Here is a 16,361-nt window from a genome sequence, read left to right as displayed (position 1 = left end):
TGTACTGCCACACTATGACTCACATTAAGAAGCTCATCAATGGTCTTTGGATTCTTGCAAATCTATTCATCCGCCCATTATCTGAAAATTCAATTGAGAGGGGAAAAAAAAACGTCTCCACAACAACAACAGCCATTTCTTTGCATCTTTGTACTGGGGTGAGAAATTATTATTATTTTTTATTTTTTTAGCTGAATGGAAGGTAAAAAAGAAAAGACAAATTAGATGACCTCCAAGCTGAAGAAGTACACAAAAGGTTTTCACCATCTTGAGACCTTTTGAGCAAAAAAGCATACTGGGCCTCAGAGGACAATCTGTCTAGACTACACAACAGCGAGAATAAGCTTGTAAACAGTGTGAATCACCCAAAAAATAAACAAAAAATTTCACTATTATGATGAACAGTGTATAATTTTACAATAGTAAAGTTGCTGTTATATGGGGGGGGGATATATTTATAAAAAGTTCCTTATTTTATGAACAATAACTTAACATTTTCCAAGAAAAATAGATAATTAGCATAAAGTTTTTGGTTTTAACTTAAACTGGTTCAGCACTCGGAGATACATGTATACCCCATCAGGTATTTTTTTTTTAAAGTATTCTTTAATGATTGGTTTTCATTTTTAGGAGAGCCAACTGTTTTTTAAAAAGTATTCTTAATAAGTTGCAATATATACCGCGCATTGGCGGTATACTGAAAGTTATTCCAGAATTTGTTCAAGAAAAAAAAAGGGTAAAAAAAAAAATCTAATTTGGCTGTTATTTTTTAAAATTATTATTAATAAAAGAAGCTCTTGAATTTAAAGGGAATAAGAGAAGCCACTTAAACTGGCTGGGAAACAAGTCGACTGTGTTCACTCCCACAACGGCGTGAACGCCTCTTTCCAACTACTATGAAAAGACGAGAAGAAAGAAAACCCGCATGCGGACAGCTAGACTGCGTATTCCGCTAGGCCTGCGCCCAGTACAAAAATAGAGGCAGTGGAACGCACTTCTTAACAACTGAACTTTATATTACCGAATTCAATGCTGTGAGTCGACAGATTTCCCATTTCTAACCGTTGGCTTGACGACAAACACTTCAAGAGCTCATAATAATCTTTATTTAGCAATAGAATAGCGTCTTTAGTCATTACAAATACTGTGAGGAGTGAGCGGATCTGACAAAGAGCGCGATGAAGACGCAGCCCAGCAGGGACACGGTGGAGGCGGACAGGACCACCACCACCACACTGCCCACCACGTTGACCAGGGCGCCCAGGCCCGCGCCCACCAAAATCTGGGCCAGCTGCACCATGCAGGTGAGGGCCGCGCAGTCCACGCCCGTGCCCCGTAACGACTCGCCACCGCCGCGACGATTCATTTCCTCCTGGGGGAGGGGAGGGGAGGAGGAGATTGCTGATTGGCTGATGGATTTTTTTTTTTAATGTCCGCACTGTTGTTGACCGGCTCATCACTAGTTTTACCGTCAATCATTATATGCAGCTTCACTCCGTAAAATAAAATTTCATCAACACTGCATATGTTTTTTCCCAATGCATTCCAATGGCCGTTAATTATATGGATTTTTGTTTGTCTTTCTCCTTTGCCAATCCCCGGCTGATGGCGGGGTGTCCACTGTAAGGCTATTAGGGCAACAAAGTTGTAAAAAAACAAGTGAAAAATGTGCTAGTTATACATTTGAATATTAACAATGAGAAGTCGATTTAACTCCACCGTCGTCTGGGCGCAGATGAGTTGTGTTTTCTCTCAAGAGTAATTCCAGCTTTGCACCGTGAATGTATTCATATGTCTGGCTTTGAAGTGTGAGTCATTTTGAGGGGATTTAAAAGGCAGTATGAAAAGAGAGAAAGAAAAAATACTGCGTCTGGGGAAAATATGAGAGGACCTTGTCGGAATTGAAGTTATTACACCACTTAGTGTTGAATTGAAAGGGTGCTTTGAGAAACGCAGATGCCGACGCATCCGCCCCATTCGTGATTGAGCCTTTTTGTCCAATCCGCGTCGTGTCGGATTGCTCGATATTCCATTAGGTTCAGTCGGATGAATTGTGTGTGGAAAAAAGTGGTGGGGGTCGGAAGGCAGTTTAAGACAGAAAAACAATTCGCTCCCTTTTGATTAAAAATTGATGAGACTACCTCCACCTTTCTCCTCACACAAACCAGACAGAAGCTTATCTTCAACGCCAACATTCTAACGTATTACAGTACAAAGTGATTGTACCACAGCTGTTAAAAAAAAAAAAAAAAGTCAGCTAGAGGAACAGTTGCTGGGGCAGCTACTCGCCTGGAGCACCAGTTGGTCCCAAACCCTCCCTTTCTCCCATTAACAACTAGATAGGAACTATAAGTTATTCATCGCCTCCCCTAGCGTGTCCAATGAGTGCAAAGGTTAAACAGATTCTTGAATTAATGCTGACATGTCTTTCCCGAGCCAGAGTTGTTGCTTCTCAAAGATTGGAAACAAGATGCCTCGCGGTTGACGTGAGAGGGGCTTTAATGAGTCAATCATTAGCATTTTAGCTAGTTTGCTAGCAGTATGCCCACTGCCACGAATCACTGGGCAGCTTGATGGAGGCTAATCTTTTCAAAAATCTAATTTTACACGTAAACCAGAAGACCTATTTCCACCAGAAATACGCTCATTTGCATTTTTTTATTTGCCGTGATTCAATAGAAACACGAACTGAATCGCACGTTAGCAGGCGTACCATCTCTAAGCCACGCTATACTGGAACTGCGAAACAGCGCACAGGGTATACAGAGGACGTACCTCCTCCTCGCGCTGGTACTCTGCGATGAGGTTGAAGGGGATGGTGTAGAGCGTGCTGGACATGACGCCAAAAACGCTGCACAGGACCAGCGTGGCGATGATGTTGGGGAAGAGGCCGATGAGGCCGGTGCCCAGGCCGAACACAAAGTAGCCCATGAAGTACAAACCTTTCAGGCCCACATAGGGCAGCATAAACCGCTGCACGTCTATTCGGGGGAAAAAAACAAAACAGAAACAATCTTAGTATCAGTGGATGAGCTCATGGACACTTTCCGCTGAGAGAATAGCAAATACGCCCATTGCAGTAGTGTCCAATCGAAACTCGAAACACCCTTTCGTACAGTGCCTTTTAAAGTCAAACGGACTTTGATGTAGACTAGAGCAGGTTAAAAAGCGTGTCAAATATGGCGGCCATGTTGGCAGATAAGAGAGTCCCCTTCAGATGTAATGGAGCAAAGACGTTAGCTTAGCATCAAGGCATTTTTGGGCAACAAAAAAGTACTTTATTGCATGTTTTTACGCCAAGAAGTTTGATGTCATGGGACAATCGTCTCAAAAGGACAAGCCCGTCCATCAGCTACCAGGCTTCTTCGAGTATCCTCATGTCTTTTTTGTCACAATCTACCTCTCCGCTTCTTTTTCAGTCCATTTCCCGGCACTCTGCTGTCACGCTTAGACGTTTGTCCAAAAAATTGAATGCGACTCAAAGACCACGACTAAATGAGCATTCCGTTATGAAAGCCGCTGAAATCACGGAACTGAAGCAGCAGCTCATTAGCTTAGTGCCAAGCTAGATGAAAATAATAAGAAGTCCTAATGAGCCTTCCCGCTTCCTTCCTCCTCTTCAAGATTTTTCTTTTGGTTAGGACGCTCACGGATGTGTGAGCTGGCCACTGGGAACACTCCGAGTTGCGTTTCCGCCTCAACGGGTGGTGTCTTCAATCACACACAAAGTGCACTTACAAGAGAAAAGAGCCGAGGACGCCGCATTGATGCACAAGCCCCAGCAGCCAATTTCCACACCGCGCTCATATGTGGCATAGGCCGTGGAGTTATGCTCAGCATACGGGTTCCCCTTGTAGACGATCTGCAAAGAGGAAACAAGATGAAGACATTTTTTGTTGTTGGTATCAAAGCCTTGGTTGATAGCGACGTGTTTTCATCACGTCTCCCTTTGAAGAGGCAGATTATTTTTTTTTTGAGTCAAAGGCAAGCTGCGGCCTTTTTACATTTTCACCTTTCTAGTTCAGAGCCGAGGTGGGCGGAAAAAAAAATGCATCTCACCGTGAAGTACCACATCCATTCATCTCAATTGCCTTCATTATACTTGATGATTACAAATACTGAATTTGACAGTTCATCAGCACGGGGTCACCTAGAACTGTAAACAGAATCATCATTATATCCTCATGAATATTCTCTTTCCTCCAGGTCGTTTGGCTCTCATGTCAGTGAATCGACTGGAACTGAACCGCTCCGATACACATCCAAGCTTAGTCATCCCAGAAGGCTTTATCAGTTCATGCAACGAGGCTGTGCAAGCCAAAAGAGATGGGGGGGGGGGGGGGGGGCGACTGTTGGCGTTCCACGTCCCCAAATGAAACTCATCTTTCGACAAAACTCGGAAACGCCAAAAGTTGTCTTGAGGAGAAATTGCATCGTAGAGCCAAAAGCTCGGAGGAGTGACACACAAGAAGTCATTATCGCATGTCGACAAAACACTCGATTCAAGTTGGTCAGCGAGCCATCTGCTGCTTCACCAAAGACGTGCCTCACCTGTCCCATGAAGTCGGTAAAAAAGAGCATGTTGCAGAGGAACGCCGTCCATCCCAGCAGGTGGCTGATGCACAGGTAGCGGTAGTGGGTGGGCATGGTGATGATGGCTTTCAACAGAGACTTCAGTGTCATCCTCTCACGGGCCTCCAAACGCGCGGAAAACACACACCCACATATAAACCATCGTCACGTGTGACTAGCGATGGGAAAAACGAAGCTTCATGAAACACTTTTTGACTCCTCTTGGTTTAGTGCAATGGAAAGGTGTTAAAATTCCACTGCATCTTTAAACCAAGAGTGCCATCTAGAGGAGTCAGACACTATGACGACTGCTTCATGAAGCTTCACTGATGAAAATTTGTGGCCCACGCCAGCATTTAAGTGTCCTACCCCTAAAAGGCTGTAGCGTGTGAACACTGTACCTCCTTGCTGGGCTGTTTGGCGCTGGAGGTGACGGCGTTGGCCTCCCCAAGAGCAGAGAAAGACCGCTGCCTGATGTCCGAGACGGACAGCAGCGGGGGGTCCTCGGCTTCTTTTCCCAGAGTTCCGTAGCCGTTCCGCTGGGAGCCCAGTTGCCTCAGGGCACTGAGGGCCGACGGTCGCCCGGCCGCCGCTTTGTCCAGGGGCTCTTCGGGAATGCTGAAGAGGTGCACGGTGAGGAAAATGCTCCAGGTGAGCGCAGAGAAGAAAAAGATGACCTGGTACTCGGAGCCCAGCAGCCGGCCCAGGATGGAGTGACCCCAGTCCATGGCGCCCACCAGGTAGCCGAACGCTCCGCCCAAACCTGGAAGAGAAAACGGGAGGCTGCATCGTTGCACACTTGAGCGAGCCACGTAAATAGCGCACAATGTACGTGATGAATTCGCTCCTCTTGCCCCGTTATTGACAACCGCACATTAAGAATAAATGGAATGACTACAAATAATTCAGAGTAAAAAAAAACCCAACAACATACGTTGTGATTGTGATTACGCCTTTCGCAAGTTATTCATAACAGCCATCAACTGCACATTGGAAATGAACCGGGCTCTCACACTTGACAAGAAATCACGTGGAAAAACACGCTTTAACTGAGTCTGGAAAGTTGCAGTAATAAAGTGACCGTCCTTTCAACTTTTACCCGCAAGAGTATATCGACTAATAAGACATCTGCAAAATTACAGTGCATTAATTTGTCTGAAAGGCTTCTGAAAGTGAATTCCTGGTGAGCACACATCGATTCCTCCTCTTCCTTCCTCCTCCGTCTCACCCCCCCCCCCGAATTCCAAGGCAGAAAAAAAGAGTCATGTGCACGCAAGGCTCGCTCAGCCCAGACCCATGACTGCAGCGCATGACCGCTGGATTACATACGGCCGCGCTCTGTCAGATGCTCACATAACTCCGATCTTACCATCTCACTACCACTGGTAGAAATTGCACTGGAGAACAGTGCTTCTCAACTGGGGTCCATGAGTCATTGCTTTTAAGTCTACACACTTATATTTGAATGCCTTTTTTTTTTTTTGGTGTGTGATATATTTACTTCCCTTCTTGAAAAAGACTACGGAAAAAAAAAATCATTTGTGCGGTAAAGGTTATACTCACATCAATGGCGGGAAAAGGAAGTGATTGAAGAGGTCTATTATTTATTTTGAATTTATTTTAAACAATATAGTCTTATTTTAATTTATTAACCCTTTCATGCACCCCGATAACACGATAAGCTGTCCACTGTAGTCACCGCTGTCCCTGAAAGGGTTAAGAATAAAAGGTGTGATAGTACTTAAAAAGGAAGTCAAGGTCACAACGAGGGCCACAGCTATAAAATATTTTGGTATTTCAATATCCATCTGAAAATTATATCGAACAATCAAGCATTCAGATAAAATAAACGATATACCTGTATGTTTGCTTGTTTAAAGTGATGAATACAGAGCTTCTTCAGTCGTCATGTAAGCCGCCAAACCACCACGCCCTACCAGGAACAACTTCAAAATAAAAGCTATCCAAGGCAGTGGTGTCCATGTATTATTTGGTACGATTTTATTTAGAATTTGGCCTTCTCACCACGTTTGGGCGCTGTTGTACCGTCACCCAAGAACAAGTGTTACTGCGGCTTGCTCGAATATCTCTCTGATAGCGCATATCAAATAAACGGATACCATAGCCATTTATTTATTTTTTCGAGATACTCAAATTACTCGAGGATTCGCCCCACCTTTATTAACTCATTCAGTACCAGCCAATTCTAGACCAAGTCTGAAAAGACGTTTAAAAACGTCATTGGGAGTGAATGACTTAACAACAGACGGCAACACAAGTATTTCGTGCGCTTGAGTATTCGACGATACGTTATACTTTCAGAACTCAAGTGGGAAGATCATAATGGCATCAACAGGAGATTTTGTCCATGAGATTAGACACTCAGGAGACAAACACGTGCACACGCACTCACAAAGTCATTCCTGTGCCTTGTTCCGCCCACCCGAATGCCCCGAGATCAGTCGCGAGGAAGAACAGACGATTGCTTTCAACGCCCACGCGGCAAAATACAACAGCGACTTTTTTTTGTTGTTTAGGAATCGGAAAAAAAAAAGAAGCAAGCAAGCAACAGTAAAACGTTTTTTAAAATGATTTATTTTTCTGTTTTAATGCCTGGAAGGCAGTTTAAAGTTTTGCAATCAAGTACAACAGGATCTATTCAAACAGAATGGAATGACACGAAGTCAAAAAGAAAAAAAAAATGAAGTGCAGAATACAAACTATGAAAAAAAGGATGCTATTTCATTATACTAGCTTGTTTGTTTGCCTGTTATGTTTTGTTTCCTTTTTGTAATCCACAAAATGCTTTATATTGAAAAGGTCATCCGAAAATAGAATTAAATCAAGTAATTTAATATAATACAAAATTAACTCATCTTTAAAATGCTTCTTTTTTTTTTTTTACTCACAAGATTGTTTTCGGAATCATTCATAGGTTTTGCAAAAAAGCCAAAGTAAAATTTTTTGGTTGATTAATGATTTTTTTTTTCTTATTTCCCAACCGGCAAAGTTGTTTAGCGCATGAAGAAGTCTTGCGAGAAACCGACCACGGCAAAAATAATTCAAATAAAACCCAAAGCAACTGAAAAGTGGATGTGTCATGAGGATTGTTTTACCAGTGAGCAGAGCGTGATAGTGGAGGCCTCGCTCCTTGTCCTGGTGGGAGCACACGTCAAACAGGTAAGCCTTAATGGGCCCGTCGATGAAGTCAGCGGCAAAGTCGAACAGCACCACGCCGAGCATCACCACCACGATGGCCCACGTCTGCCGAGTCGCCCTGTCGGCGATCACCGCTGCAAAACAAAAGATCGGGTTTGTGACTCTCGGTCAGCCATTCCGCTTTTTCAATTTCAGTGGACTCATTAGACTAATTGAGCACAAGGTAAGATATGGAGACGTAACGGAGGGAACGGATGGGTGGAAAAAACGAGAAGGGGTATTAATAGACGCGACTCTGTTTCAATGTCAATGAGGGGACTCGAATTGATTGGCATGTCCAATGTTGCCACATTTACCATCCATCCATTTTCCAATTTGCTTATCCTCACAAGGGTCGCGGGAGTGCTGGACCCAATCCCAACCGCATTCGAACAGTAGGTGGGGACACCCTGAACTGGTTTCCACCCAACGGCAGGGCACACACAGACGAACAACCATTTGCACTCACAATCACGCCGGGGGACAATTTAGAGTGTTCCGTTAACCTTTTTGGAATGTGGGAGGAAACCTGAGTACCCGGAGAAAACCCATACAGGCACGGAGAGAACATGCAAACTCAAAACAGGAAGGCCGGAGCCGGAATCGAACCCTGCACCTCCGCACTGCGAGGCCGATGTGGTAAGAACAGTAACTTGTTTGACTTACATTACTTGTTTTTTTAAATGAACTTAAGTTACTTTACAAGTTACTTAAATAGTCACATTCGGCAGATACAGACAACCCAGGGGAACATAAAAATGACACCCGGTTTTGCCACTTCAGTTTCGAACTGACACTTAAAAGAATTAAGTTTATTTTTATTCAAAACAAGGGCAAAATTTGGGACTTATCATACTGTTATTCTGTAAAACAATGACTCTTCTGGATTTCATTTAACTCATTCAGTACCAGCCAATTTTGGACCAAATCTGAAAAGACGTTTAAAAACGTCTTTGGGAGTGAATGAGTGAACATAAAATCATCAGGGTTTTTTTTTTTTGATTTGACACATTTGACAATAAAGTTATATCCAATCCAATCCAATAAAAGGGCTACTTAAAAAAAAAAAGTATCTCTTGACTTCACTTTACATCAATGCATTTTAAAATAAAACAAAGGTAGTCTTTTTTACTCTACATATTTATATTGGCAGGACTCAACATTTATTATGTATAATTTAAAAAAAAAAACATGAACGATTACATTTGGGGACTTCCTGCAATCACACAATCTGTTGGGACTTTCTCTTGAAGCTTGAATGAATACTGTACTACGACCCATGGCGTTTTGGACACAGTGTTAACGAAGCTAGGTAACGCTGTGTCGACAACACAGACTGTGATGTTGTTTTTAGCTGACATTTCTGTCGATGGAGTGCACCTACGCAAGCGCAGGGACATCGAAGATAAGCACCGGCCGACATCTGAACCGCAACAGACCAACCGAGAAAACGACTGCCGCCTTGAGCAACTCATTTCCTCTCTTTTGCTCACCTGAGATGACGATATCTCCGTTGAGGAACATGGTGATGCCCACAAGCATGAGGAGGCCCAACGTCAGGATGTAGGGCCTCCGCCGCCCCCACGGCGAGCCGCAGTAGTCGCTGGCCGAGCCGATGACGGGCTGCAGCAGGAAGCCCAGGATAGGGCTGATCAGCCACACCAGGCTGTACATGCTACGTGGCAGGCCCACGCTGAGCAGCACGGGCGTGACGAACGCCGCCTCTACCGCGTAGCAGAATTCCCTTCCGAACATGACCAGGCCATGGAGGATCAGGCGGCCCCGCGAGCGCCTCGGGGGCTCCACCTGTCCGAAGACGGCGTTTTCTGCGCTGTCCATATAGTAGTCTTTGGAGCCGGTCAAATCCTTCGTGTCCTGGTGCAAGGGGCCCGCCTGTTTGCTGGGCTCGGGTACCCGGCAAGGCTGGGGCCTGGCGGACTGATCCTCGGACAAAAGGGTCATGTTTGGACGGGAACAATCTGTGGGCTAAAAAGTCTAAAGAGACGCTCCTTGCATCGGTGCGAAATCCTTTCGACTACTTCATAGCAGAGTGCCAGACCCTCACGGCTTTACCGCTCATGTGAGTCCTCGCCGGCCCGCCTGGGAAGAACCGAGTCGAGCTCCGGGAAGGGAGGGAAAGAGAGAGGAGGAAAGAAGTTAGTTGAATTTATGAGATTAGCAAAGGTCTCTTCCCCTCATTGGGTAAAACTAAGACCCCCGGGGGGGGGGGGGCTCATGGGAACGTGTGTGGCCTCACATGCATGCGAGTGTGTGAGGCCGCATTCATAAGATTCATTCAGACACTGATGCCAGAAAATCACGATACCAATACTCTTAATTTTTTTTCGTCCTCTTCAGATTTGTCTCTGCTCGTTGTTCGAGGATGACTGTTAAAAGTAAAGACCCGGGTTTGATCATTTGAACACATTCATGACATCCCTTCAGACATCAGGAAGTCATGATGGCTACTAAAATTACGAAACAAAGAGTCCGAACATCCTGATATTTTGAGGATGACTCCGGTTTTCGCAGTCATCGTTTTACCTCTAACGTGGCCTTCAGCAGTAAGCTCTGCATTACTGGTAATTTATTTTGGAATATCCAAAGAAAGCGTCTACCACATCTCAAAACAGTATCGTTAAAAAAATGAATCGTGTGAATCAATGAGGGGCGGGGCTAGGCATTCCGAGCTATTTCCAAAGCTTCAATACTCAAGACGAGACGATAAAAGGAAGCAGATAGAAATGTATTCATGTCTTTCTGCGACGTGCGTCAATAAATGTTCATGTGGCAGATTTTTATTTCCAATTCCTTCAGGTGATAATCACGCCAGTTCGACTCTTGGACGGAAAAGCTTGCAGGCGATAGGCTCTTGCATCACGCTTCCCGAGATAAAAAGCCGCTGTTCCTTTGTGAATAATGAATAAACAAGTGATGTATCACACTTGTTTCTTTTGAATTTTTCATCAGAGTATGTCGGAGATGTATATTCATCACTGGTATAGCGATACGTACCCATGTGACAACATAGCAGGGTTACATAAGCCATATTCTGTTGTGAGCAGCGAAATGATTCAAGAAAGCCACATGCTAACACAACCTGTGAACAGAAAACATATCTTTGAATGTCTACGTTGGAATACATTTGGAATACAGGGCTAATGACTTTACAACAGAGTTCTGTCACACTGTCCGCCGCACAGACGAGTTTAGCTACTTAGTTAGCTAGCTAGCTAGCTAGCATTCCCCTCGCAATGTTTTCATTGTGTACTTGAATCAGGCTTTTTTTTCTGCGAATGAAACGCGGAGATGACCACGTCTGGCTCGTTTCAGTCCGCCTTCGGTTCCAGAATTTCAGAGAAAAACATTCCCACATAAAAGCAGAAAACGTTGCGCCCCACTTTAAAAGCTGCGTTCAATAGAAATAGTTCAGTATGACCTCAGAGCACATTGAACAGTCAAGAACGCTTACATAAAGGCACTTTTTCGCTAAAGGTTGAGAGAAGGAGCACTTGTACAGAGCTAAGCAGCACATCATTAAATCGTTATTAAAATGGCACAGGCACAGTTTCTTTTTTTCCTTCCTCAACCTTTTAAAATACTTGTCCGTACTGCGCTCCCACTGTGATTTTGAGGCATTCAAAGTGCAAGGGGTCCAGAGTGAAAGTCCCCCCCCCCCACCAAATCATTATTAACTGCTTTCTGGTATAGTGCGTCAGTCATCGAATTTGGATTTGTTTAACATAAAAAAAAAAAACTATAATCGGGTGCAGTACTAATCAGTAAAATTAAACAAATAATCTTAATAAACGGGCAGACTGGATAACGGATTCGCGCAATATCTGGCAAACTGCTGCTTGAAAAACTCGTATCTCAACGCACCAAAGTAAACCAACCACCGATTTTCAGGTACTAGTTTATATTTAATATCTTAGATGACAGCAAAATAACTGGAAAGTGTGCTTATAAATCCAGGAGAATATTGTGAACACTTTTATCCAAAGCCTCGGTGGTGACTTTTAATATACATTTCACTCCGCCGTCCCCACATCAAACCGCTTCAATTAAGACCAGCGATTTCACAGCTTGCCACATGCTTTCGACACAGTACAACAACCCTTTTGAAGCATTTGCCGTCCGGGGAAAGATTATGACAAAGAAATGTTAGTTTCACACTGCGACCTTCTCCGCTGCTCGGGGGCCGCTAAAGAAAGCGCGACGAGGTAGCATGAAAGTAATCTCGCTCAATTTTCCGCCTGCTGCTGCCACCCTCGCTGCATAATCGGCGGTATGCGGCAACATGTTCTCCATGATGAGGAAAATAATAGCAGTCATTTTCAGCATAAAAGGCAAGATTACTACAATTGCAGGACCCCGACTGCGGCCTGAGAAAGTAACAGCACTCATTTCAATTTTGGAAAACCAAAGAAATTTCTTTGTTGCCCACTTTAAGGATTAAGCTCATCAAACTCATTGAAATATCAGACAAAGATGACCTAAGTGAGCATGAAAGGGAAAATTAAATGATGATTTCATTAATTAGGGGCGGCCCAGTGGACGAGTGGTTAGCACGTCGGCCTCACGGTGCAAAGGTGCAGGGTTCGATTCTGGCCGGCTGCGGCCTTCCTGTGTGGAGTTTGCGTGTTCTCCCCGTGCCTGCGTGGGTTTTCTCCGGGTATTTCGGTTTCCTCCCACATTCCAAAAACATGCGTGGCAGGTTAATGGAGCATCTCGAAATTGCGGATGGTTTTTCGTTTATGTGTGTCCTGGGATTGGCTGGCAACCAGTTCAGGGTGTACCCTGCTTACTGCCCGAAGACAGCTCCAATCGCCTCCAGCAGCACCCTTCGCATTAAGCGGATCCAAAAATGGATGGATGGATTTCATTTATTAAGGGAAGAAAACTTTCAAAGGTACAGCAGCCCTGAATATTTGAAGCTCAAACTATTTGGGCACTCCAAATTCAAGCTACCGCAATGTGCGAACTGTTTTTGAAGGCCACCTGGAAGTCAATGCATCAAATCAAAATGATGTTTTTTTTTTTGTCCTCAAATAACTTTAACATTCTTAACTGCCATACATAAAGTCAACCGCTTTCCATGAAACGTGCAGGCACGGAACGGCCAAAAGATGTCGGCTACGGCCTTTCTGTTCTTTCAGACAAGATTGGATTCAAGGCAGACAATGACATTTTCCAGCAAGCTGTCAGCTCAGCGAAGCAGCTGCATGCCCACACCGACGTGTCTGCCCACCGCCTTTTCCCAAAACACTCACTTGATGCAACAAAGCCTGAATGGCAATTTGACGTTCGCTTTGCAACAAAGCAAGGGAGCTGAAGACAGACTCCAATTATCTCTGGAAAACTTGTCAAAAGCACAATAGCACCGAGGCCTGGTGAGCAACAATCAATCGAGCACATATGGGATAGATTCGGCAACAGTCGGACCAAGTTTGTCTTTGAAGGACACTTGGAATCGAATCTAAAATAGCTGCTGCGAACAGAGACGGCAGACTTGTTTTGTTGAGTTTGATGGCGAAGAGTAATAATTTGGTCGCAGTTGAACAAAATTTCAAGACCCAGTTGGTCTTTGAAGGATGTCTGGAAATGACCCTTAGAACTGAAGTGGTGGAATTCTTGTGGGGGGGGGGGGGGGGGGGGTTCTTCAATATTTCATGGACAGCTGACGAGCAAAGCTGAAAACTCAAATTTTTGGCAATGTGGCTTCACTGGCCTCGTCCTGCATACGTGGTTCATATTCGGTAGCCGATTCCGATGGGAGAGTCGATTCCATACAATCCAATAAAAATGGGGTCACTTGGGAGTGCCCTGCATGGTAATCCGTGACATTTAAGGCAGTCTTGTCGATCCATTAAATTTTCGAGTGATTGGCATGCCGATGACGTGCCCTTTGCGCCTCGTCGCCTACGTTCAGAATGATTTACAATTATAAAAGTAGCACTTCATCTGTGGCATACAGAAGGACATCATCGTGATGCTTGTCGCGGCGGATGTATTTTGACATATTATCGGCGCTCCGCTTCATACCCGTAATGCCGCATCTCCAAGGCGATCAATACTCAGAACGGGCGGCGAGCGGCTGGATTCTGGAGGCATTTATCGATTGGAATGTTTTTCACGGTAAAGCTGTAGAAATGTGCACAACTACTGGGAATCATTAGCATTAAATTGCGTGAAAGTGATTTTTCACTTTTCAAGAAGTCATTTGAAAAGAAAGCACTGACGTAAAGTTCCCTCGTGGACTTCTTGAGACAGCAAACTAGCTAAAATGCAAACAGTCAAGTGCAATAAATTAATCAGGTGTTATTTAAAGAGCTTTATTCTACAATACAACTCAGCACTTGAATTATTAGGACTTGTCTTTCAAAGTAATGTGCAACTTTTTCTTCGAAAAATAATTTGGATGCTTTTCTGACATTTGCCTCCAATTGCTTCAAAACACAATTAAGATACAATCAATCGCACACAATTAAAAAACACAAACTTATGATTCATTCATGGACAAATTATTTATCATGCTCAGCCATCATTACGAGACTAGATTCCAAATCTACTGACTCTCCCTTTCAGCGGAAAAACTAAAAAACATCAATTACAGTTTTGCCTTGACGCCGGAGCACTCCACAACACCCGCAGTGAGCATCTTATCAATATCAGAGGATTTGTACCCATATTCCTTCAGAACCTCCACAGTGTGTTCTCCGATAAGCGGCCCAGGATTGACGCACGCCTGCGCGGGGGTCCGGGAGAGGAGAGGGGCCGGCCGAGGGCTTTCCTCCCTGTTGGAGTCCTTCACGAAGGAAGCCCTGTCACTGTTGTGCGGGTGTGAGCTCACCTGGTCAAGCGACAACACGGGAGTCACGCAGGCATCTGTCCCGTCAAAAATCCGCAACCAGTCCGCCTGTGTCTTGGAGGCGAAACGCTCCGAGAAGATCCGACGGAGCTCTGGCCAGTCCGAGAAACTCATTTGTGGTGGTAACTGGTCCGCGTCCAATTTCAAGCCTTGGCGGGAAAAACACAATGACCACAACATTTTTTTTTTTTTTTGTTCAGGAAGATAAAACTAGCTTACATTTCAGTTTAATAGATTCCACAACATTGTATGTACATCACTTGTAATGTCCCAAAATAACGATCCATCGTCACAAAGGACCACATACTGTAATTGTCTTAACGCCCATGAGCTTATGCGAACATAAAAATGGGGAGTGACAAAGCAACAAATATTGGAACAAAAATGCTGGCGCAACATGTAGACAGATAATATAACGCTACGAGCAGGCATATATTCTTTATCCTCTGGAAAGAATGACTAATGTAACTTCGGCTTGCTGAGGAGCAGCATGTTGACTCTTTTTGGGTTTTTGGGTTATGGTGCCCCCGGGAGGCCAAGGCACACCCACCAGAAGGAGCAACGCTGGTATCTATTGAAATGAAGTACCGGTAAGTAAAAAAATAAAATAAAATCTGGCAAAAATGGCTCCATTTATTTACATTCTATTGAATGATTTCATGACTGTATGTTCCAATGAAATATTATAGTGTTATTTTTCTGATAAAAAAACAAAACAAAAACACGATGAATTGTTTTGCTGTCGCTTTAAGAAGTTACGAATTACATAACTACCGTAAATGTAACAGGTGAGAGTAATATGAATGCACTTGGAACTGGTCATTGAGTGATTGTTCCATATTTAGCGAAATGACCAAACTCACAACAGAAACTCTCATCCAAGAAGTACATTCACTTCTACGGCTTTCTGGGACGCATTCGCTCTTTGTAGCAACCTGCCGATGAGGCACGACAAGGTCATTTGTAAGAGCACGGTTACATAGAGGTCAACAAACCTCGTAGCAACTGCTTGTAAAACTGCGGCTCAATGGCGCCCACGGCCACGTGCTCGTCGTCGGCCGTGCGGTACGTGTCGTAGAAAGGAGCGCCGCTGTCCAACATGTTCTCCCCGCGAGGACGATCCCACAAGCCGATGCCGCGGGATTTCCACACAAACGAGCCCACGTAGGCGGCTCCTTCCACCTGGAAGCAGAAATCGGAAAGGTCTACGCTTGGTGATCTTATGTAACGTTACTCAGAGGAAAGTAGTAAGCAGTGTCGAGGAAGTAGTTTGAAGTGATACATGTCGATAGAAAGACTAATAAGATCTTTGTAGGTCAGGGACGGACAGGTGAGGTTTAACCTGTTTTTTTTTTAACTCAAATCAAATTTATTTAAATAAATGTTCCAGGGTAAAATACTTTTTTTTTTATACATTTTTAGGACAGGACTGTCAATTACTTGCTTGTTTGCTCTACACGACAGGTCAATAAAGTGACAACGGCGACATCGTAGCCGCCCTTTTGACTCTCACGAGCGATGGTACTCGCCACAGGCGTGTTAAAATGGCGTGCAGATATGCCTCATGATTGTAACCTGACGGACAAAACACACGTTTCTTGAGATGGACATCAGAACAAAAGAGCCTAAGGGGAGGGCTTGCTTGTCTCTGACACTCGACAAGGCGCCCCTAATGTCTCCTTTGAGTGCATCACCAAGGGGCTTTTGGTGACACGGTGCA

The 16,361-nt window shown here is 44.3% G+C and overlaps 2 protein-coding genes across 5 annotated transcripts in view; both read right to left on the bottom strand.

Annotated features, from left to right (window-relative positions):
* Positions 1-1,083: 1,083 nt before the first annotated feature.
* Positions 1,084-13,949, bottom strand: slc45a2 (solute carrier family 45 member 2). The gene is made up of 7 exons (XM_086134562.1): positions 9,264-13,949; positions 7,689-7,865; positions 4,974-5,335; positions 4,552-4,695; positions 3,739-3,862; positions 2,776-2,981; positions 1,084-1,372 (listed from the first exon to the last, which is right to left on the bottom strand). Exons 1-7 carry the CDS (start codon positions 9,730-9,732, stop codon positions 1,136-1,138), a joined length of 1,719 nt encoding a protein of 572 aa, XP_085990688.1. The 5' UTR covers positions 9,733-13,949; the 3' UTR covers positions 1,084-1,135.
* Positions 13,950-14,089: 140 nt separating this feature from the next.
* Positions 14,090-16,361, bottom strand: part of amacr (alpha-methylacyl-CoA racemase) — a 35,140-nt gene continuing 32,868 nt past the window's right edge. For all 4 annotated transcript variants that reach the window (XM_086134565.1, XM_086134564.1, XM_086134566.1 and 1 more), the window contains 2 exons: positions 15,637-15,823; positions 14,090-14,790 (listed from right to left, as the gene is read on the bottom strand). In XM_086134565.1, the coding sequence (XP_085990691.1) occupies positions 14,381-14,790; positions 15,637-15,823 (597 nt within the window). In that variant the 3' untranslated portion in view covers positions 14,090-14,380. The remainder of the gene's footprint in view (positions 14,791-15,636; positions 15,824-16,361) is intronic.

This window comes from Hippocampus guttulatus, chromosome 17 (assembly GCF_054856545.1).
Source record: "Hippocampus guttulatus isolate MCC_2025c chromosome 17, RoL_Hgut_1.0, whole genome shotgun sequence".
NCBI classification, from domain to species: Eukaryota; Metazoa; Chordata; class Actinopteri; order Syngnathiformes; family Syngnathidae; genus Hippocampus; species Hippocampus guttulatus.
This window is presented reverse-complemented; position numbering and strand designations above follow the sequence as displayed.

Coding starts and splice junctions, on each gene's coding strand:
- slc45a2 (XM_086134562.1), bottom strand. CDS start 9,732: ATGACCCTTTTGTCCGAGGATCAGTCCGCCAGGCCCCAGCCTTGCCGG. Junction 5,336..7,688: donor CTATCACGCTCTGCTCACTG/GTAAAACAATCC, acceptor TTTCTCTTCCAG/GTTTGGGCGGAGCGTTCGGC. Junction 1,373..2,775: donor AGTACCAGCGCGAGGAGGAG/GTACGTCCTCTG, acceptor CCCCTCCCCCAG/GAGGAAATGAATCGTCGCGG.